Raw genomic sequence first — 23,957 nt, 5'->3', positions numbered from 1 at the left:
TTACCTAACTCTATACATATAGTAAAACTAAGAGATTAATTAGTGAACGCTTGCAAAAGTCATCATGACTAACCACGGTTCTACCAACCGAAATTCTATTAGTAAGATGAATAAATAATACTAGTTTATCCCTTCAAATTTAATTAAATAGACTATATTAAAATTACCTCGAGGGTTCCAAGTAAAAAGAATATATAAACTATATAATAATAATAATAGTAATAATAATAATAATAATGATAATATTATAAAATATCGGAATGTAACGCCCCGAATTTTTAATCCAAGTCATTACTAAAAATAATTTTATTCTTTAGTAAATATGAACATATTTGCTTTTTAAAAATAAATTAATAAAATATTGTCAATAAAAAAGATATCTAGAAGGTAACTATTAAAATAAAATATTAGAAATTATTCATTAAAATTGATTATTACAAGAAAACTAAAATGAACCTCAAAAACGTTTTAAATTACAATTTAAGAAAAACCCAACTTTATTTCCCCGCGCACGTACAAGCTAAACATCATTCCTGATTCAAATCTTCAAATTCATCAATACCTAAAATGTTGGTTGTAAGGGGTCAGTATTCCTAAACCACAAAAATACAATCATATAGACATAAAGGCACAAGATAAGAAGAACAATAAAACACTCACCACATAAAAGTCAAAAGCTCAATATAAATAACAGAAATCAAAATAAAATAAATTTATGCAAATGATGCATGAGATGCAACTAGACCATGATCCGGATATCGCCCCAATTGGCATAATAATATAATCGCCCCATTTGGCACCTAAAGACAAATCGCCCCATTTGACAGAATAATAAATCGCCCCAATTGGCACACTGATAAATCGCCCCAATTGACACAGTGATAATCGCCCCAATTGGCACAATGATAATCGCCCCATTTGGCACCTATGACACAACTATATGCCATGCTATGCATGATGTATAATCTTTTGTAATCATCATCACTTTCACAACTTCAATCAAAATTCAAACTTTCTTTCAAAGCTTCATCAAATCATCTTTTCTTTAACACAATGCCATGCTATGCCACAAAAGATGATACTATTCCACCACACATGAAATGCAATAAAAACATATATTTCATTCTTTTATTTATATTCAAGTTTTCTCCTCTTATTAGGATAAGGGTTCTACGTTCAACTTAGCTTATGAGATTATGAATATATAATTGTACGGAATACCGCCCTTACCTTTGGGTGATTTTCCTTTGACAAACGACGTCACTAAGGTTGATTCCAAATCAAACGCACAAGCAAGTTTGAGGTTCTTATGATATTGCACGAAGGTAAAACGGTTGCGGCAACATGGAGATGTTGGATGAAAATGGTTTAGGCGTGTAATGCTCTACAAGGGTTAGGTGTCTTCATGATTCCTTTCAGTTAGATGATGTTTTGGAATTGGGTGAATTAATTAGAACTTGTGGTATTCATGCTACGGTGGAGGCTGAATTTTGGAATAGCTAAGGTGGATCTAGAATTTGATGAGGATACAAAATAAATGAATAAACGGATGGCTAACTAAAGAGGGTTAAAAATGGAGTTAAGAGGATGTCAAGGGGTGATTATGTAGGACAACACTTCTGGTACAAAATGAATAGGCCAATCTCCTTTTTTGGTCAAACGAGTTTCTACTAAAAGAATGATGACATATGGGATTTTTACCGACAAGAAAATAAAGAAGAGTAATTAGAATTAGTTAATTCGGTCAAAATACTCATAAATTAGATTGAGCGAATTATAGGCAGGTAAGGAGACTTCTGAAATTAATTAATTGAGTGAATAATGGATATTCATGACCCTTTATTTTGCAGGGGAGGTAGACAAAGGAGATGGAATTATTGTACCCAAGCTGCACTCTTTGGCTAATCACGTAAAGGAGAGAAGAATTTGGACATAGGAATTATGTTAGTAACAATCCATAGGAAAATAAGGATGAAGTTTAATTGCTGGGATTTACCTAACTCTATACATATAGTAAAACTAAGAGATTAATTAGTGAACGCTTGCAAAAGTCATCATGACTAACCACGGTTCTACCAACCGAAATTCTATTAGTAAGATGAATAAATAATACTAGTTTATCCCTTCAAATTTAATTAAATAGACTATATTAAAATTACCTCGAGGGTTCCAAGTAAAAAGAATATATAAACTATATAATAATAATAATAGTAATAATAATAATAATAATGATAATATTATAAAATATCGGAATGTAACGCCCCGAATTTTTAATCCAAGTCATTACTAAAAATAATTTTATTCTTTAGTAAATATGAACATATTTGCTTTTTAAAAATAAATTAATAAAATATTGTCAATAAAAAAGATATCTAGAAGGTAACTATTAAAATAAAATATTAGAAATTATTCATTAAAATTGATTATTACAAGAAAACTAAAATGAACCTCAAAAACGTTTTAAATTACAATTTAAGAAAAACCCAACTTTATTTCCCCGCGCACGTACAAGCTAAACATCATTCCTGATTCAAATCTTCAAATTCATCAATACCTAAAATGTTGGTTGTAAGGGGTCAGTATTCCTAAACCACAAAAATACAATCATATAGACATAAAGGCACAAGATAAGAAGAACAATAAAACACTCACCACATAAAAGTCAAAAGCTCAATATAAATAACAGAAATCAAAATAAAATAAATTTATGCAAATGATGCATGAGATGCAACTAGACCATGATCCGGATATCGCCCCAATTGGCATAATAATATAATCGCCCCATTTGGCACCTAAAGACAAATCGCCCCATTTGACAGAATAATAAATCGCCCCAATTGGCACACTGATAAATCGCCCCAATTGACACAGTGATAATCGCCCCAATTGGCACAATGATAATCGCCCCATTTGGCACCTATGACACAACTATATGCCATGCTATGCATGATGTATAATCTTTTGTAATCATCATCACTTTCACAACTTCAATCAAAATTCAAACTTTCTTTCAAAGCTTCATCAAATCATCTTTTCTTTAACACAATGCCATGCTATGCCACAAAAGATGATACTATTCCACCACACATGAAATGCAATAAAAACATATATTTCATTCTTTTATTTATATTCAAGTTTTCTCCTCTTATTAGGATAAGGGTTCTACGTTCAACTTAGCTTATGAGATTATGAATATATAATTGTACGGAATACCGCCCTTACCTTTGGGTGATTTTCCTTTGACAAACGACGTCACTAAGGTTGATTCCAAATCAAACGCACAAGCAAGTTTGAGGTTCTTATGATATTGCACGAAGGTAAAACGGTTGCGGCAACATGGAGATGTTGGATGAAAATGGTTTAGGCGTGTAATGCTCTACAAGGGTTAGGTGTCTTCATGATTCCTTTCAGTTAGATGATGTTTTGGAATTGGGTGAATTAATTAGAACTTGTGGTATTCATGCTACGGTGGAGGCTGAATTTTGGAATAGCTAAGGTGGATCTAGAATTTGATGAGGATACAAAATAAATGAATAAACGGATGGCTAACTAAAGAGGGTTAAAAATGGAGTTAAGAGGATGTCAAGGGGTGATTATGTAGGACAACACTTCTGGTACAAAATGAATAGGCCAATCTCCTTTTTTGGTCAAACGAGTTTCTACTAAAAGAATGATGACATATGGGATTTTTACCGACAAGAAAATAAAGAAGAGTAATTAGAATTAGTTAATTCGGTCAAAATACTCATAAATTAGATTGAGCGAATTATAGGCAGGTAAGGAGACTTCTGAAATTAATTAATTGAGTGAATAATGGATATTCATGACCCTTTATTTTGCAGGGGAGGTAGACAAAGGAGATGGAATTATTGTACCCAAGCTGCACTCTTTGGCTAATCACGTAAAGGAGAGAAGAATTTGGACATAGGAATTATGTTAGTAACAATCCATAGGAAAATAAGGATGAAGTTTAATTGCTGGGATTTACCTAACTCTATACATATAGTAAAACTAAGAGATTAATTAGTGAACGCTTGCAAAAGTCATCATGACTAACCACGGTTCTACCAACCGAAATTCTATTAGTAAGATGAATAAATAATACTAGTTTATCCCTTCAAATTTAATTAAATAGACTATATTAAAATTACCTCGAGGGTTCCAAGTAAAAAGAATATATAAACTATATATAATAATAATAATAATAATAATAATAATAATGATAACATTATAAAATATCGGAATGTAACGCCCCGAATTTTTAATCCAAGTCATTACTAAAAATAATTTTATTCTTTAGTAAATATGAACATATTTGCTTTTTAAAAATAAATTAATAAAATATTGTCAATAAAAAAGATATCTAGAAGGTAACTATTAAAATAAAATATTAGAAATTATTCATTAAAATTGATTATTACAAGAAAACTAAAATGAACCTCAAAAACGTTTTAAATTACAATTTAAGAAAAACCCAACTTTATTTCCCCGCGCACGTACAAGCTAAACATCATTCCTGATTCAAATCTTCAAATTCATCAATACCTAAAATGTTGGTTGTAAGGGGTCAGTATTCCTAAACCACAAAAATACAATCATATAGACATAAAGGCACAAGATAAGAAGAACAATAAAACACTCACCACATAAAAGTCACAAGCTCAATATAAATAACAGAAATCAAAATAAAATAAATTTATGCAAATGATGCATGAGATGCAACTAGACCATGATCCGGATATCGCCCCAATTGGCATAATAATATAATCGCCCCATTTGGCACCTAAAGACAAATCGCCCCATTTGACAGAATAATAAATCGCCCCAATTGGCACACTGATAAATCGCCCCAATTGGCACAGTGATAATCGCCCCAATTGGCACAATGATAATCGCCCCATTTGGCACCTATGACACAACTATATGCCATGCTATGCATGATGTATAATCTTTTGTAATCATCATCACTTTCACAACTTCAATCAAAATTCAAACTTTCTTTCAAAGCTTCATCAAATCATCTTTTCTTTAACACAAATAACTCAAACACAATGCCATGCTATGCCACAAAAGATGATACTATTCCACCACACATGAAATGCAATAAAAACATATATTTCATTCTTTTATTTATATTCAAGTTTTCTCCTCTTATTAGGATAAGGGTTCTACGTTCAACTTAGCTTATGAGATTATGAATATATAATTGTACGGAATACCGCCCTTACCTTTGGGTGATTTTCCTTTGACAAACGACGTCCCTAAGGTTGATTCCAAATCAAACGCACGAGCAAGTTTGAGGTTCTTATGATATTGCACGAAGGTAAAACGGTTGCGGCAACATGGAGATGTTGGATGAAAATGGTTTAGGCGTGTAATGCTCTACAAGGGTTAGGTGTCTTCATGATTCCTTTCAGTTAGATGATGTTTTGGAATTGGGTGAATTAATTAGAACTTGTGGTATTCATGCTACGGTGGAGGCTGAATTTTGGAATAGCTAAGGTGGATCTAGAATTTGATGAGGATACAAAATAAATGAATAAACGGATGGCTAACTAAAGAGGGTTAAAAATGGAGTTAAGAGGATGTCAAGGGGTGATTATGTAGGACAACACTTCTGGTACAAAATGAATAGGCCAATCTCCTTTTTTGGTCAAACGAGTTTCTACTAAAAGAATGATGACATATGGGATTTTTACCAACAAGAAAATAAAGAAGAGTAATTAGAATTAGTTAATTCGGTCAAAATACTCATAAATTAGATTGAGCGAATTATAGGCAGGTAAGGAGACTTCTGAAATTAATTAATTGAGTGAATAATGGATATTCATGACCCTTTATTTTGCAGGGGAGGTAGACAAAGGAGATGGAATTATTGTACCCAAGCTGCACTCTTTGGCTAATCACGTAAAGGAGAGAAGAATTTGGACATAGGAATTATGTTAGTAACAATCCATAGGAAAATAAGGATGAAGTTTAATTGCTGGGATTTACCTAACTCTATACATATAGTAAAACTAAGAGATTAATTAGTGAACGCTTGCAAAAGTCATCATGACTAACCACGGTTCTACCAACCGAAATTCTATTAGTAAGATGAATAAATAATACTAGTTTATCCCTTCAAATTTAATTAAATAGACTATATTAAAATTACCTCGAGGGTTCCAAGTAAAAAGAATATATAAACTATATAATAATAATAATAATAATAATAATAATAATAATAATAATAATAATGATAATATTATAAAATATCGGAATGTAACGCCCCGAATTTTTAATCCAAGTCATTACTAAAAATAATTTTATTCTTTAGTAAATATGAACATATTTGCTTTTTAAAAATAAATTAATAAAATATTGTCAATAAAAAAGATATCTAGAAGGTAACTATTAAAATAAAATATTAGAAATTATTCATTAAAATTGATTATTACAAGAAAACTAAAATGAACCTCAAAAACGTTTTAAATTACAATTTAAGAAAAACCCAACTTTATTTCCCCGCGCACGTACAAGCTAAACATCATTCCTGATTCAAATCTTCAAATTCATCAATACCTAAAATGTTGGTTGTAAGGGGTCAGTATTCCTAAACCACAAAAATACAATCATATAGACATAAAGACAATAAAACACTCACCACATAAAAGTCAAAAGCTCAATATAAATAACAGAAATCAAAATAAAATAAATTTATGCAAATGATGCATGAGATGCAACTAGACCATGATCCGGATATCGCCCCAATTGGCATAATAATATAATCGCCCCATTTGGCACCTAAAGACAAATCGCCCCATTTGACAGAATAATAAATCGCCCCAATTGGCACACTGATAAATCGCCCCAATTGGCACAGTGATAATCGCCCCAATTGGCACAATGATAATCGCCCCATTTGGCACCTATGACACAACTATATGCCATGCTATGCATGATGTATAATCTTTTGTAATCATCATCACTTTCACAACTTCAATCAAAATTCAAACTTTCTTTCAAAGCTTCATCAAATCATCTTTTCTTTAACACAAATAACTCAAATGCCATGCTATGCCACAAAAGATGATACTATTCCACCACACATGAAATGCAATAAAAACATATATTTCATTCTTTTATTTATATTCAAGTTTTCTCCTCTTATTAGGATAAGGGTTCTACGTTCAACTTAGCTTATGAGATTATGAATATATAATTGTACGGAATACTGCCCTTACCTTTGGGTGATTTTCCTTTGACAAACGACGTCCCTAAGGTTGATTCCAAATCAAACGCACGAGCAAGTTTGAGGTTCTTATGATATTGCACGAAGGTAAAACGGTTGCGGCAACATGGAGATGTTGGATGAAAATGGTTTAGGCGTGTAATGCTCTACAAGGGTTAGGTGTCTTCATGATTCCTTTCAGTTAGATGATGTTTTGGAATTGGGTGAATTAATTAGAACTTGTGGTATTCATGCTACGGTGGAGGCTGAATTTTGGAATAGCTAAGGTGGATCTAGAATTTGATGAGGATACAAAATAAATGAATAAACGGATGGCTAACTAAAGAGGGTTAAAAATGGAGTTAAGAGGATGTCAAGGGGTGATTATGTAGGACAACACTTCTGGTACAAAATGAATAGGCCAATCTCCTTTTTTGGTCAAACGAGTTTCTACTAAAAGAATGATGACATATGGGATTTTTACCGACAAGAAAATAAAGAAGAGTAATTAGAATTAGTTAATTCGGTCAAAATACTCATAAATTAGATTGAGCGAATTATAGGCAGGTAAGGAGACTTCTGAAATTAATTAATTGAGTGAATAATGGATATTCATGACCCTTTATTTTGCAGGGGAGGTAGACAAAGGAGATGGAATTATTGTACCCAAGCTGCACTCTTTGGCTAATCACGTAAAGGAGAGAAGAATTTGGACATAGGAATTATGTTAGTAACAATCCATAGGAAAATAAGGATGAAGTTTAATTGCTGGGATTTACCTAACTCTATACATATAGTAAAACTAAGAGATTAATTAGTGAACGCTTGCAAAAGTCATCATGACTAACCACGGTTCTACCAACCGAAATTCTATTAGTAAGATGAATAAATAATACTAGTTTATCCCTTCAAATTTAATTAAATAGACTATATTAAAATTACCTCGAGGGTTCCAAGTAAAAAGAATATATAAACTATATAATAATAATAATAGTAATAATAATAATAATAATGATAATATTATAAAATATCGGAATGTAACGCCCCGAATTTTTAATCCAAGTCATTACTAAAAATAATTTTATTCTTTAGTAAATATGAACATATTTGCTTTTTAAAAATAAATTAATAAAATATTGTCAATAAAAAAGATATCTAGAAGGTAACTATTAAAATAAAATATTAGAAATTATTCATTAAAATTGATTATTACAAGAAAACTAAAATGAACCTCAAAAACGTTTTAAATTACAATTTAAGAAAAACCCAACTTTATTTCCCCGCGCACGTACAAGCTAAACATCATTCCTGATTCAAATCTTCAAATTCATCAATACCTAAAATGTTGGTTGTAAGTGGTCAGTATTCCTAAACCACAAAAATACAATCATATAGACATAAAGGCACAAGATAAGAAGAACAATAAAACACTCACCACATAAAAGTCAAAAGCTCAATATAAATAACAGAAATCAAAATAAAATAAATTTATGCAAATGATGCATGAGATGCAACTAGACCATGATCCGGATATCGCCCCAATTGGCATAATAATATAATCGCCCCATTTGGCACCTAAAGACAAATCGCCCCATTTGACAGAATAATAAATCGCCCCAATTGGCACACTGATAAATCGCCCCAATTGGCACAGTGATAATCGCCCCAATTGGCACAATGATAATCGCCCCATTTGGCACCTATGACACAACTATATGCCATGCTATGCATGATGTATAATCTTTTGTAATCATCATCACTTTCACAACTTCAATCAAAATTCAAACTTTCTTTCAAAGCTTCATAAAATCATCTTTTCTTTAACACAAATAACTCAAACACAATGCCATGCTATGCCACAAAAGATGATACTATTCCACCACACATGAAATGCAATAAAAACATATATTTCATTCTTTTATTTATATTCAAGTTTTCTCCTCTTGTTAGGATAAAGGTTCTACGTTCAACTTAGCTTATGAGATTATGAATATATAATTGTACGGAATACCGCCCTTACCTTTGGGTGATTTTCCTTTGACAAACGACGTCCCTAAGGTTGATTCCAAATCAAACGCACGAGCAAGTTTGAGGTTCTTATGATATTGCACGAAGGTAAAACGGTTGCGGCAACATGGAGATGTTGGATGAAAATGGTTTAGGCGTGTAATGCTCTACAAGGGTTAGGTGTCTTCATGATTCCTTTCAGTTAGATGATGTTTTGGAATTGGGTGAATTAATTAGAACTTGTGGTATTCATGCTACGGTGGAGGCTGAATTTTGGAATAGCTAAGGTGGATCTAGAATTTGATGAGGATACAAAATAAATGAATAAACGGATGGCTAACTAAAGAGGGTTACAAATGGAGTTAAGAGGATGTCAAGGGGTGATTATGTAGGACAACACTTCTGGTACAAAATGAATAGGCCAATCTCCTTTTTTGGTCAAACGTGTTTCTACTAAAAGAATGATGACATATGGGATTTTTACCGACAAGAAAATAAAGAAGAGTAATTAGAATTAGTTAATTCGGTCAAAATACTCATAAATTAGATTGAGGGAATTATAGGCAGGTAAGGAGACTTCTGAAATTAATTAATTGAGTGAATAATGGATATTCATGACCCTTTATTTTGCAGGGGAGGTAGACAAAGGAGATGGAATTATTGTACCCAAGCTGCACTCTTTGGCTAATCACGTAAAGGAGAGAAGAATTTGGACATGGGAATTATGTTAGTAACAATCCATAGGAAAATAAGGATGAAGTTTAATTGCTGGGATTTACCTAACTCTATACATATAGTAAAACTAAGAGATTAATTAGTGAACGCTTGCAAAAGTCATCATGACTAACCACGGTTCTACCAACCGAAATTCTATTAGTAAGATGAATAAATAATACTAGTTTATCCCTTCAAATTTAATTAAATAGACTATAATAAAATTACCTCGAGGGTTCCAAGTAAAAAGAATATATAAACTATATAATAATAATAATAATAATAATAATAATAATAATAATAATAATAATAATAATAATAATAATAATAATAATAATAATGATAATATTATAAAATATCGGGGCTTTACATTATTACCCCCTTAAAATAGTTTCGTCCTCGAAACTAGAGAATTTTTTTTTTTTTTTTTGCTAAGCAAGGAGTAAGGACCGACATCGGGCGGAAACACCGACATCCCAACTAGGTTGGCATCCCGGGAAACCTCCATCCTATGCCGCCAAACTCTAAAATTTTATTAAAAAAAAGTAAAAATATATACAAGAAGAGGGGGGACTAGGCCAAAATCCTCAGAAGAAAAACAAACAGAAAATTGCTAAAAAAAAAAAAACTACCACAGACTAAAAAAATCTGCAATTAGGCAAACCAACGCTATCTCGAAAGAAATCTATATGCAACTCTGTCGGAAGCATTTCAAACCAAACTGAACCCTGAACATCAAGACTCTCTATCATTTATACAATATTTTGACACCCCAATACTTTCCCAATACCACTAGGGAACATGTTCAAAATAAACCATCGGCTCCGGAATTAGAAATGGCTTATGAGACATAAATCATTTTTTTATAGCAATCCTAAATAGAGCAGTACCAAAATCAGCTATAATTGGCTCCATATTGTCATCAATAAGAATATTTTTTGGAGCTATGTTAAACCTGACAATCCACGTTAAGGGTGATTCATGTAAAATATCATGAAGGCTTCTTTCCATGAATTCATACAAGACTAAACCATGGTCCTCTCCAATCCAGTAGTATATGTAGTTGATTATGTTTCGATGCATTCCCAATACTGCAATCTCTTTGCACATCATAAGTAGTAGCTTCTGCCTGTTCCTTGTGAAATTAAAGTTCCTCATAGCAAAAACCTGTTGACTAAGTAAAACTTTGTACACAATACCAATAACATACTGATCACTAAGGTTCTCTGTAGCCTGCAACACAGCATGCAACTTCAAAGATTTGGTAACAGAGATTCTCATACAAAGATTAAAGTTCCTCATACCAATAACTTTGTACACAACGCCCAAAGATTTGGTAACAAAGATTCTCGATCATTAACACAGAATTTCACCACACCAATACTATGCCAATACCAAGTCGGAATGTAGGAAACATCAATCATTGGCTCCGCAATAAACAAAAGTAAAGGCTTATGCGTTAAAAATAAATTCCTTAGAGTAATACGGGTATCAACATTACCAATACCGCGTAAATTCCAGAAGAATATATTCATTGAGAAGGAGGAGAGGACTGCCCCGTGGAGCGGGTTTTGTAAGGCGCCTTACCATCGAACTTATGTTTCTTTAACATTTGCTGCTGTTTTTTAGATAGCACCGGAACAAAAGGAGTCTCTGCTGCACGCCTATCATACTCCTTAATTTTCTGCCATAGATCAAGGTCATGTTGGATACGAGCATTTGAATGTGTCATTCCCTCCTCTCGGACAATTACCGGCATGTTTCCACCCTCCATATCCGCATCAAATACATCAGCAATTTGTTCAGGTGGAGCGACCTCCCTGTCCGTAGTATCAACAACATCAGTGGCAGCATGAGTGTCTAGAGAGCCTGTCTCTACAGCATTGCCCATCTGCTCCTCCTCTACCTCAACATGCAGCAAAGAGGAATCTGCAGCAACCGGAGATTGCGTAACATCACCAACCTGGGCAGGGTTCCTTTGAGGAAATATCACCGGCTCTTGTGATTCTACTGTCACCAATGTCAAAATAGGCTCCACTGAAGGTAGTCTCTGTGGCATCTCAACTGTCACCTTTTGCGCAGCCTGTTCAGGTAAAGAATGAGTCACCAACTGTTGCACTGGAGGGGCTTCAAAGGCTTTGGAAGAACCAGTGCCCGAGGGATTGTCCTTCAATGGTATCCAGGCATTTGTTTTCGTCGGAACTTGCTCTTTCCCTTTGCGAACAATAACTCTCTCCTTGTCATTATTGCTAGAATCATCCTTCCTAGGATGCAACCAACGACACTTAGATACATCATGACCAATGCTTGAACAATGTTTGCAAAAATCAGGCAGCCCCTCATACTCTATAGCCAATGGAAACGCAAAGCCTTCACGTTCCACCATAATTTCATAAAACAAATCCTTCGAGAGATCTAGGTCAACAAGAATGCGGGCATAATGGCCATATAGTCTGTTACGCGTCACATTGTCAATGAGTAACGGAGTACCAACCGCCCCGGCGATCTCATACAAAGTCCTCTCCATCCAATACTCTTGCGGTAATTCCCATAGGCGTACCCAAACCTGAGTGTGAGTTTGGCGGTGCGTATGCATGTTAAAGTCTTTTTTCCAATCAAATAAGCGTAGAAGTCCTGGCTTTAAACTCACCGTGCCTGCTGCCCATACAGTTTTCATGTCATCGTGTGAATTAAAGAAAAACTCATAAAAGCCACGACCAAGAGATGTTAGATGCCATGGTCCTTTAACTTTCCACACTTTCTGTAATCTGCCAGCTAGATCCTTAGAGGAGAGAGGCTTATCTCCTTTATTGAACACTAACCTACCTCTGAGGTTTGTTTTGCAAAAATCCAGTCCGCGGGCATAGACATCATCAGTAATTTTAACGGAGAGCATATCACCACGAATTGAGGGAACCGGAAGAGGGTCCGAGAGAGCGGATTTACCCTGAAGGGCCTGAGCAAAAGAGGGTTTTGGTGCAGCTACAACTTGCGGAGCAGTAGGAGGGGCAGTGCGCGTCACAGGTGGAGGCACAGGAATAGCAGGAATCCCCAGCTTGATGGGCGACGATGCCAGCTCCGCCTGCCAATCAAACATGGCTGGAGCAGGAGAACCACACCGGAGCTCCTAGAGAAATAAAAGATTAGCGTCGAGTTCCCTCATTAAATAAATTCATTAGAGAGTAAGAATGGCAAAAATGACTTCATAAAAGAAGAAGTTGAAATATTCTAAGACATAAAAAAATATTTTGTCAAATTAAATAAAATCAAACCATCTACACATTAAAATAAAATTCAAGGGTCTTACAGTATACATACAAAACGGTTTATGGAAACTAGACAATCAGGAAAATATTAAGATAGGGTTTCCAAAAACATCTTGCGAAAAATCATTGAACATTTCTCTTTTAAATTCACTCTCAAAAAGCACTTTTAAATAATTTTGAAAAGAGAAAAAAAAAATTAATTAAGCTAATCCTCTCAATGGATAACAAAATCAGAATTTTAAATACTACAAAAATATCATAGGAAAATAAAACTCTACTTCTCCGCTGCGCACTCTGATAACAAATCAGTATGACAAACTTGAGTAGGTTTTTCGATCTATGAAAAATAGAAATAAGAAAAATAAAATATTTTAGGGTAACACCAACAATAAATAGTTCCTAAGAACGTAGGTTTTAGACAAAATACTAAGAAAATAATCGATAGAAACTTAACAGAAATAACACCCTGGGCAGATAAGAAATTTTCCATTCCTTTAAAAAAAATTATAAATAAAAAAAAATAAAAAGGTTATATCAAAATACTTCAAGAAGATGAGGTCAAAATATTTCGAAAGACTTTATATATAGAAACAGTCACAACATAGAATCGAGAAAATAGAAAATCAAGGGAGGTCGGATTTTTAAAATTTCTTATTGAGGTAAATATTGCAATCAAAATCGGGTGGCTAACCTTTTGGATAAGATGTCCTATTAACTTTGCACGCTTCAACAATTAGCGAAACTTGTCCATCCCAACTACCATGATCTCGTCTGCCATTAGCAAGAGATTGAGGTGGCCAGTCCCTCAAGTTGCCAATAAAAAGACCTTAATCATAATAGCGGTATAGACAATCCTATCACAATTGTCATACCATATCCTATGTGCATTTAGTGTTCAATAAACTTCCTATTAATCATTAAAATTATTTCCTCACTCGTCGTGAATTTATATTACAAGAAAACTAAAATTATTTATCCAAGTCATTATTTTTAGTAATGACTTGAATATTTTCATAATGTAACGCCCCGAATTTTTAATCCAAGTCATTACTAAAAATAATTTTATTCTTTAGTAAATATGAACATATTTGCTTTTTAAAAATAAATTAATAAAATATTGTCAATAAAAAAGATATCTAGAAGGTAACTATTAAAATAAAATATTAGAAATTATTCATTAAAATTGATTATTACAAGAAAACTAAAATGAACCTCAAAAACGTTTTAAATTACAATTTAAGAAAAACCCAACTTTATTTCCCCGCGCACGTACAAGCTAAACATCATTCCTGATTCAAATCTTCAAATTCATCAATACCTAAAATGTTGGTTGTAAGGGGTCAGTATTCCTAAACCACAAAAATACAATCATATACACATAAAGGTACAAGATAAGAAGAACAATAAAACACTCACCACATAAAAGTCAAAAGCTCAATATAAATAACAGAAATCAAAATAAAATAAATTTATGCAAATGATGCATGAGATGCAACTAGACCATGATCCGGATATCGCCCCAATTGGCATAATAATATAATCGCCCCATTTGGCACCTAAAGACAAATCGCCCCATTTGACAGAATAATAAATCGCCCCAATTGGCACACTGATAAATCGCCCCAATTGGCACAGTGATAATCGCCCCAATTGGCACAATGATAATCGCCCCATTCGGCACCTATGACACAACTATATGCCATGCTATGCATGATGTATAATCTTTTGTAATCATCATCACTTTCACAACTTCAATCAAAATTCAAACTTTCTTTCAAAGCTTCATCAAATCATCTTTTCTTTAACACAAATAACTCAAACACAATGCCATGCTATGCCACAAAAGATGATACTATTCCACCACACATGAAATGCAATAAAAACATATATTTCATTCTTTTATTTATATTCAAGTTTTCTCCTCTTATTAGGATAAGGGTTCTACGTTCAACTTAGCTTATGAGATTATGAATATATAATTGTACGGAATACCGCCCTTACCTTTGGGTGATTTTCCTTTGACAAACGACGTCCCTAAGGTTGATTCCAAATCAAACGCACGAGCAAGTTTGAGGTTCTTATGATATTGCACGAAGGTAAAACGGTTGCGGCAACATGGAGATGTTGGATGAAAATGGTTTAGGCGTGTAATGCTCTACAAGGGTTAGGTGTCTTCATGATTCCTTTCAGTTAGATGATGTTTTGGAATTGGGTGAATTAATTAGAACTTGTGGTATTCATGCTACGGTGGAGGCTGAATTTTGGAATAGCTAAGGTGGATCTAGAATTTGATGAGGATACAAAATAAATGAATAAACGGATGGCTAACTAAAGAGGGTTAAAAATGGAGTTAAGAGGATGTCAAGGGGTGATTATGTAGGACAACACTTCTGGTACAAAATGAATAGGCCAATCTCCTTTTTTGGTCAAACGAGTTTCTACTAAAAGAATGATGACATATGGGATTTTTACCGACAAGAAAATAAAGAAGAGTAATTAGAATTAGTTAATTCGGTCAAAATACTCATAAATTAGATTGAGCGAATTATAGGCAGGTAAGGAGACTTCTGAAATTAATTAATTGAGTGAATAATGGATATTCATGACCCTTTATTATGCAGGGGAGGTACACAAAGGAGATGGAATTATTGTACCCAAGCTGCACTCTTTGGCTAATCACGTAAAGGAGAGAAGAATTTGGACATAGGAATTATGTTAGTAACAATCCATAGGAAAATAAGGATGAAGTTTAATTGCTGGGATTTACCTAACTCTATACATATAGTAAAACTAAGAGATTAATTAGTGAACGCTTGCAAAAGTCATCATGACTAACCACGGTTCTACCAACCGAAATTCTATTAGTAAGATGAATAAATAATACTAGTTTATCCCTTCAAATTTAATTAAATAGACTATATTAAAATTACCTCGAGGGTTCCAAGTAAAAAGAATATATAAACTATATATAATAATAATAATAATAATAATAATAATAATGATAACATTATAAAATATCGGAATGTAACGCCCCGAATTTTTAATCCAAGTCATTACTAAAAATAATTTTATTCTTTAGTAAATATGAACATATTTGCTTTTTAAAAATAAATTAATAAAATATTGTCAATAAAAAAGATATCTAGAAGGTAACTATTAAAATAAAATATTAGAAATTATTCATTAAAATTGATTATTACAAGAAAACTAAAATGAACCTCAAAAACGTTTTAAATTACAATTTAAGAAAAACCCAACTTTATTTCCCCGCGCACGTACAAGCTAAACATCATTCCTGATTCAAATCTTCAAATTCATCAATACCTAAAATGTTGGTTGTAAGGGGTCAGTATTCCTAAACCACAAAAATACAATCATATACACATAAAGGCACAAGATAAGAAGAACAATAAAACACTCACCACATAAAAGTCAAAAGCTCAATATAAATAACAGAAATCAAAATAAAATAAATTTATGCAAATGATGCATGAGATGCAACTAGACCATGATCCGGATATCGCCCCAATTGGCATAATAATATAATCGCCCCATTTGGCACCTAAAGACAAATCGCCCCATTTGACAGAATAATAAATCGCCCCAATTGGCACACTGATAAATCGCCCCAATTGGCACAATGATAATCGCCCCATTCGGCACCTATGACACAACTATATGCCATGCTATGCATGATGTATAATCTTTTGTAATCATCATCACTTTCACAACTTCAATCAAAATTCAAACTTTCTTTCAAAGCTTCATCAAATCATCTTTTCTTTAACACAAATAACTCAAACACAATGCCATGCTATGCCACAAAAGATGATACTATTCCACCACACATGAAATGCAATAAAAACATATATTTCATTCTTTTATTTATATTCAAGTTTTCTCCTCTTATTAGGATAAGGGTTCTACGTTCAACTTAGCTTATGAGATTATGAATATATAATTGTACGGAATACCGCCCTTACCTTTGGGTGATTTTCCTTTGACAAACGACGTCCCTAAGGTTGATTCCAAATCAAACGCACGAGCAAGTTTGAGGTTCTTATGATATTGCACGAAGGTAAAACGGTTGCGGCAACATGGAGATGTTGGATGAAAATGGTTTAGGCGTGTAATGCTCTACAAGGGTTAGGTGTCTTCATGATTCCTTTCAGTTAGATGATGTTTTGGAATTGGGTGAATTAATTAGAACTTGTGGTATTCATGCTACGGTGGAGGCTGAATTTTGGAATAGCTAAGGTGGATCTAGAATTTGATGAGGATACAAAATAAATGAATAAACGGATGGCTAACTAAAGAGGGTTAAAAATGGAGTTAAGAGGATGTCAAGGGGTGATTATGTAGGACAACACTTCTGGTACAAAATGAATAGGCCAATCTCCTTTTTTGGTCAAACGAGTTTCTACTAAAAGAATGATGACATATGGGATTTTTACCGACAAGAAAATAAAGAAGAGTAATTAGAATTAGTTAATTCGGTCAAAATACTCATAAATTAGATTGAGCGAATTATAGGCAGGTAAGGAGACTTCTGAAATTAATTAATTGAGTGAATAATGGATATTCATGACCCTTTATTTTGCAGGGGAGGTACACAAAGGAGATGGAATTATTGTACCCAAGCTGCACTCTTTGGCTAATCACGTAAAGGAGAGAAGAATTTGGACATAGGAATTATGTTAGTAACAATCCATAGGAAAATAAGGATGAAGTTTAATTGTTGGGATTTACCTAACTCTATACATATAGTAAAACTAAGAGATTAATTAGTGAACGCTTGCAAAAGTCATCATGACTAACCACGGTTCTACCAACCGAAATTCTATTAGTAAGATGAATAAATAATACTAGTTTATCCCTTCAAATTTAATTAAATAGACTATATTAAAATTACCTCGAGGGTTCCAAGTAAAAAGAATATATAAACTATATATAATAATAATAATAATAATAATAATAATAATGATAACATTATAAAATATCGGAATGTAACGCCCCGAATTTTTAATCCAAGTCATTACTAAAAATAATTTTATTCTTTAGTAAATATGAACATATTTGCTTTTTAAAAATAAATTAATAAAATATTGTCAATAAAAAAGATATCTAGAAGGTAACTATTAAAATAAAATATTAGAAATTATTCATTAAAATTGATTATTACAAGAAAACTAAAATGAACCTCAAAAACGTTTTAAATTACAATTTAAGAAAAACCCAACTTTATTTCCCCGCGCACGTACAAGCTAAACATCATTCCTGATTCAAATCTTCAAATTCATCAATACCTAAAATGTTGGTTGTAAGGGGTCAGTATTCCTAAACCACAAAAATACAATCATATACACATAAAGGCACAAGATAAGAAGAACAATAAAACACTCACCACATAAAAGTCAAAAGCTCAATATAAATAACAGAAATCAAAATAAAATAAATTTATGCAAATGATGCATGAGATGCAACTAGACCATGATCCGGATATCGCCCCAATTGGCATAATAATATAATCGCCCCATTTGGCACCTAAAGACAAATCGCCCCATTTGACAGAATAATAAATCGCCCCAATTGGCACACTGATAAATCGCCCCAATTGGCACAGTGATAATCGCCCCAATTGGCACAATGATAATCGCCCCATTCGGCACCTATGACACAACTATATGCCATGCTATGCATGATGTATAATCTTTTGTAATCATCATCACTTTCACAACTTCAATCAAAATTCAAACTTTCTTTCAAAGCTTCATCAAATCATCTTTTCTTTAACACAAATAACTCAAACACAATGCCATGCTATGCCACAAAAGATGATACTATTCCACCACACATGAAATGCAATAAAAACATATATTTCATTCTTTTATTTATATTCAAGTTTTCTCCTCTTATTAGGATAAGGGTTCTACGTTCAACTTAGCTTATGAGATTATGAATATATAATTGTACGGAATACCGCCCTTACCTTTGGGTGATTTTCCTTTGACAAACGACGTCCCTAAGGTTGATTCCAAATCAAACGCACGAGCAAGTTTGAGGTTCTTATGATATTGCACGAAGGTAAAACGGTTGCGGCAACATGGAGATGTTGGATGAAAATGGTTTAGGCGTGTAATGCTCTACAAGGGTTAGGTGTCTTCATGATTCCTTTCAGTTAGATGATGTTTTGGAATTGGGTGAATTAATTAGAACTTGTGGTATTCATGCTACGGTGGAGGCTGAATTTTGGAATAGCTAAGGTGGATCTAGAATTTGATGAGGATACAAAATAAATGAATAAACGGATGGCTAACTAAAGAGGGTTAAAAATGGAGTTAAGAGGATGTCAAGGGGTGATTATGTAGGACAACACTTCTGGTACAAAATGAATAGGCCAATCTCCTTTTTTGGTCAAACGAGTTTCTACTAAAAGAATGATGACATATGGGATTTTTACCGACAAGAAAATAAAGAAGAGTAATTAGAATTAGTTAATTCGGTCAAAATACTCATAAATTAGATTGAGCGAATTATAGGCAGGTAAGGAGACTTCTGAAATTAATTAATTGAGTGAATAATGGATATTCATGACCCTTTATTTTGCAGGGGAGGTACACAAAGGAGATGGAATTATTGTACCCAAGCTGCACTCTTTGGCTAATCACGTAAAGGAGAGAAGAATTTGGACATAGGAATTATGTTAGTAACAATCCATAGGAAAATAAGGATGAAGTTTAATTGCTGGGATTTACCTAACTCTATACATATAGTAAAACTAAGAGATTAATTAGTGAACGCTTGCAAAAGTCATCATGACTAACCACGGTTCTACCAACCGAAATTCTATTAGTAAGATGAATAAATAATACTAGTTTATCCCTTCAAATTTAATTAAATAGACTATATTAAAATTACCTCGAGGGTTCCAAGTAAAAAGAATATATAAACTATATATAATAATAATAATAATAATAATAATAATAATAATAATAATAATAATAATAATAATGATAACATTATAAAATATCGGAATGTAACGCCCCGAATTTTTAATCCAAGTCATTACTAAAAATAATTTTATTCTTTAGTAAATATGAACATATTTGCTTTTTAAAAATAAATTAATAAAATATTGTCAATAAAAAAGATATCTAGAAGGTAACTATTAAAATAAAATATTAGAAATTATTCATTAAAATTGATTATTACAAGAAAACTAAAATGAACCTCAAAAACGTTTTAAATTACAATTTAAGAAAAACCCAACTTTATTTCCCCGCGCACGTACAAGCTAAACATCATTCCTGATTCAAATCTTCAAATTCATCAATACCTAAAATGTTGGTTGTAAGGGGTCAGTATTCCTAAACCACAAAAATACAATCATATAGACATAAAGGCACAAGATAAGAAGAACAATAAAACACTCACCACATAAAAGTCAAAAGCTCAATATAAATAACAGAAATCAAAATAAAATAAATTTATGCAAATGATGCATGAGATGCAACTAGACCATGATCCGGATATCGCCCCAATTGGCATAATAATATAATCGCCCCATTTGGCACCTAAAGACAAATCGCCCCATTTGACAGAATAATAAATCGCCCCAATTGGCACACTGATAAATCGCCCCAATTGGCACAGTGATAATCGCCCCATTTGGCACCTATGACACAACTATATGCCATGCTATGCATGATGTATAATCTTTTGTAATCATCATCACTTTCACAACTTCAATCAAAATTCAAACTTTCTTTCAAAGCTTCATCAAATCATCTTTTCTTTAACACAAATAACTCAAACACAATGCCATGCTATGCCACAAAAGATGATACTATTCCACCACACATGAAATGCAATAAAAACATATATTTCATTCTTTTATTTATATTCAAGTTTTCTCCTCTTATTAGGATAAGGGTTCTACGTTCAACTTAGCTTATGAGATTATGAATATATAATTGTACGGAATACTGCCCTTACCTTTGGGTGATTTTCCTTTGACTAACGACGTCCCTAAGGTTGATTCCAAATCAAACGCACGAGCAAGTTTGAGGTTCTTATGATATTGCACGAAGGTTAAACGGTTGCGGCAACATGGAGATGTTGGATGAAAATGGTTTAGGCGTGTAATGCTCTACAAGGGTTAGGTGTCTTCATGATTCCTTTCAGTTAGATGATGTTTTGGAATTGGGTGAATTAATTAGAACTTGTGGTATTCATGCTACGGTGGAGGCTGAATTTTGGAATAGCTAAGGTGGATCTAGAATTTGATGAGGATACAAAATAAATGAATAAACGGATGGCTAACTAAAGAGGGTTAAAAATGGAGTTAAGAGGATGTCAAGGGGTGATTATGTAGGACAACACTTCTGGTACAAAATGAATAGGCCAATCTCCTTTTTTGGTCAAACGAGTTTCTACTAAAAGAATGATGACATATGGGATTTTTACCGACAAGAAAATAAAGAAGAGTAATTAGAATTAGTTAATTCGGTCAAAATACTCATAAATTAGATTGAGCGAATTATAGGCAGGTAAGGAGACTTCTGAAATTAATTAATTGAGTGAATAATGGATATTCATGACCCTTTATTTTGCAGGGGAGGTAGACAAAGGAGATGGAATTATTGTACCCAAGCTGCACTCTTTGGCTAATCACGTAAAGGAGAGAAGAATTTGGACATAGGAATTATGTTAGTAACAATCCATAGGAAAATAAGGATGAAGTTTAATTGCTGGGATTTACCTAACTCTATACATATAGTAAAACTAAGAGATTAATTAGTGAACGCTTGCAAAAGTCATCATGACTAACCACGGTTCTACCAACCGAAATTCTATTAGTAAGATGAATAAATAATACTAGTTTATCCCTTCAAATTTAATTAAATAGACTATATTAAAATTACCTCGAGGGTTCCAAGTAAAAAGAATATATAAACTATATAATAATAATAATAATAATAATAATAATAATAATAATAATAATAATAATAATAATAATAATAATAATAATGATAATATTATAAAATATCGGAATGTAACGCCCCGAATTTTTAATCCAAGTCATTACTAAAAATAATTTTATTCTTTAGTAAATATGAACATATTTGCTTTTTAAAAATAAATTAATAAAATATTGTCAATAAAAAAGATATCTAGAAGGTAACTATTAAAATAAAATATTAGAAATTATTCATTAAAATTGATTATTACAAGAAAACTAAAATGAACCTCAAAAACGTTTTAAATTACAATTTAAGAAAAACCCAACTTTATTTCCCCGCGCACGTACAAGCTAAACATCATTCCTGATTCAAATCTTCAAATTCATCAATACCTAAAATGTTGGTTGTAAGGGGTCAGTATTCCTAAACCACAAAAATACAATCATATAGACATAAAGACAATAAAACACTCACCACATAAAAGTCAAAAGCTCAATATAAATAACAGAAATCAAAATAAAATAAATTTATGCAAATGATGCATGAGATGCAACTAGACCATGATCCGGATATCGCCCCAATTGGCATAATAATATAATCGCCCCATTTGGCACCTAAAGACAAATCGCCCCATTTGACAGAATAATAAATCGCCCCAATTGGCACACTGATAAATCGCCCCAATTGGCACAGTGATAATCGCCCCAATTGGCACAATGATAATCGCCCCATTTGGCACCTATGACACAACTATATGCCATGCTATGCATGATGTATAATCTTTTGTAATCATCATCACTTTCACAACTTCAATCAAAATTCAAACTTTCTTTCAAAGCTTCATCAAATCATCTTTTCTTTAACACAAATAACTCAAACACAATGCCATGCTATGCCACAAAAGATGATACTATTCCACCACACATGAAATGCAATAAAAACATATATTTCATTCTTTTATTTATATTCAAGTTTTCTCCTCTTATTAGGATAAGGGTTCTACGTTCAACTTAGCTTATGAGATTATGAATATATAATTGTACGGAATACTGCCCTTACCTTTGGGTGATTTTCCTTTGACAAACGACGTCCCTAAGGTTGATTCCAAATCAAACGCACGAGCAAGTTTGAGGTTCTTATGATATTGCACGAAGGTTAAACGGTTGCGGCAACATGGAGATGTTGGATGAAAATGGTTTAGGCGTGTAATGCTCTACAAGGGTTAGGTGTCTTCATGATTCCTTTCAGTTAGATGATGTTTTGGAATTGGGTGAATTAATTAGAACTTGTGGTATTCATGCTACGGTGGAGGCTGAATTTTGGAATAGCTAAGGTGGATCTAGAATTTGATGAGGATACAAAATAAATGAATAAACGGATGGCTAACTAAAGAGGGTTAAAAATGGAGTTAAGAGGATGTCAAGGGGTGATTATGTAGGACAACACTTCTGGTACAAAATGAATAGGCCAATCTCCTTTTTTGGTCAAACGAGTTTCTACTAAAAGAATGATGACATATGGGATTTTTACCGACAAGAAAATAAAGAAGAGTAATTAGAATTAGTTAATTCGGTCAAAATACTCATAAATTAGATTGAGCGAATTATAGGCAGGTAAGGAGACTTCTGAAATTAATTAATTGAGTGAATAATGGATATTCATGACCCTTTATTTTGCAGGGGAGGTAGACAAAGGAGATGGAATTATTGTACCCAAGCTGCACTCTTTGGCTAATCACGTAAAGGAGAGAAGAATTTGGACATAGGAATTATGTTAGTAACAATCCATAGGAAA

At 32.9% G+C, this 23,957-nt stretch overlaps 1 protein-coding gene and 7 long non-coding RNA genes across 8 annotated transcripts; all 8 read right to left on the bottom strand.

Moving 5' to 3' along the window:
* Positions 1 to 4,362: 4,362 nt before the first annotated feature.
* On the bottom strand, positions 4,363 to 5,606 carry LOC146915812 (uncharacterized). Its single transcript, XR_015013581.1, has 2 exons — positions 5,229 to 5,606; positions 4,363 to 4,545 (listed from the first exon to the last, which is right to left on the bottom strand). It is a non-coding gene; the product is annotated as an uncharacterized LOC146915812 (long non-coding RNA).
* Positions 5,607 to 6,381: 775 nt separating this feature from the next.
* Positions 6,382 to 7,604, bottom strand: LOC146915811 (uncharacterized). Its single transcript, XR_015013580.1, has 2 exons — positions 7,227 to 7,604; positions 6,382 to 6,564 (listed from the first exon to the last, which is right to left on the bottom strand). It is a non-coding gene; the product is annotated as an uncharacterized LOC146915811 (long non-coding RNA).
* Positions 7,605 to 8,382: 778 nt separating this feature from the next.
* On the bottom strand, positions 8,383 to 9,606 carry LOC146915810 (uncharacterized). The gene is made up of 2 exons (XR_015013579.1): positions 9,234 to 9,606; positions 8,383 to 8,550 (listed from the first exon to the last, which is right to left on the bottom strand). It is a non-coding gene; the product is annotated as an uncharacterized LOC146915810 (long non-coding RNA).
* A 907-nt stretch (positions 9,607 to 10,513) lies between these two features.
* On the bottom strand, positions 10,514 to 13,031 carry LOC146915809 (uncharacterized). Its single transcript, XM_085721445.1, has one exon. It carries the CDS (start codon positions 13,029 to 13,031, stop codon positions 11,466 to 11,468), a length of 1,566 nt encoding a protein of 521 aa, XP_085577571.1. The 3' UTR covers positions 10,514 to 11,465.
* Positions 13,032 to 14,335: 1,304 nt separating this feature from the next.
* On the bottom strand, positions 14,336 to 15,579 carry LOC146915808 (uncharacterized). Its single transcript, XR_015013578.1, has 2 exons — positions 15,202 to 15,579; positions 14,336 to 14,518 (listed from the first exon to the last, which is right to left on the bottom strand). It is a non-coding gene; the product is annotated as an uncharacterized LOC146915808 (long non-coding RNA).
* A 762-nt stretch (positions 15,580 to 16,341) lies between these two features.
* LOC146915807 (uncharacterized) lies at positions 16,342 to 17,561 on the bottom strand. Its single transcript, XR_015013571.1, has 2 exons — positions 17,184 to 17,561; positions 16,342 to 16,524 (listed from the first exon to the last, which is right to left on the bottom strand). It is a non-coding gene; the product is annotated as an uncharacterized LOC146915807 (long non-coding RNA).
* A 762-nt stretch (positions 17,562 to 18,323) lies between these two features.
* Positions 18,324 to 19,567, bottom strand: LOC146915806 (uncharacterized). Its single transcript, XR_015013570.1, has 2 exons — positions 19,190 to 19,567; positions 18,324 to 18,506 (listed from the first exon to the last, which is right to left on the bottom strand). It is a non-coding gene; the product is annotated as an uncharacterized LOC146915806 (long non-coding RNA).
* A 2,805-nt stretch (positions 19,568 to 22,372) lies between these two features.
* Positions 22,373 to 23,600, bottom strand: LOC146915805 (uncharacterized). Its single transcript, XR_015013569.1, has 2 exons — positions 23,223 to 23,600; positions 22,373 to 22,555 (listed from the first exon to the last, which is right to left on the bottom strand). It is a non-coding gene; the product is annotated as an uncharacterized LOC146915805 (long non-coding RNA).
* Between the last annotated feature and the right edge of the window lie 357 nt (positions 23,601 to 23,957).

The sequence above is a fragment of the Medicago sativa genome, chromosome 6 (genome assembly GCF_051527215.1).
Source record: "Medicago sativa cultivar Bolivia chromosome 6, Bolivia_mono, whole genome shotgun sequence".
Taxonomy (NCBI): domain Eukaryota; kingdom Viridiplantae; phylum Streptophyta; class Magnoliopsida; order Fabales; family Fabaceae; genus Medicago; species Medicago sativa.
This window is presented reverse-complemented; position numbering and strand designations above follow the sequence as displayed.

Excerpts from the sequence above, each read along its gene's own strand:
- LOC146915809 (XM_085721445.1), bottom strand. The coding sequence starts at position 13,031 with ATGTTTGATTGGCAGGCGGAGCTGGCATCGTCGCCCATCAAGCTGGGG.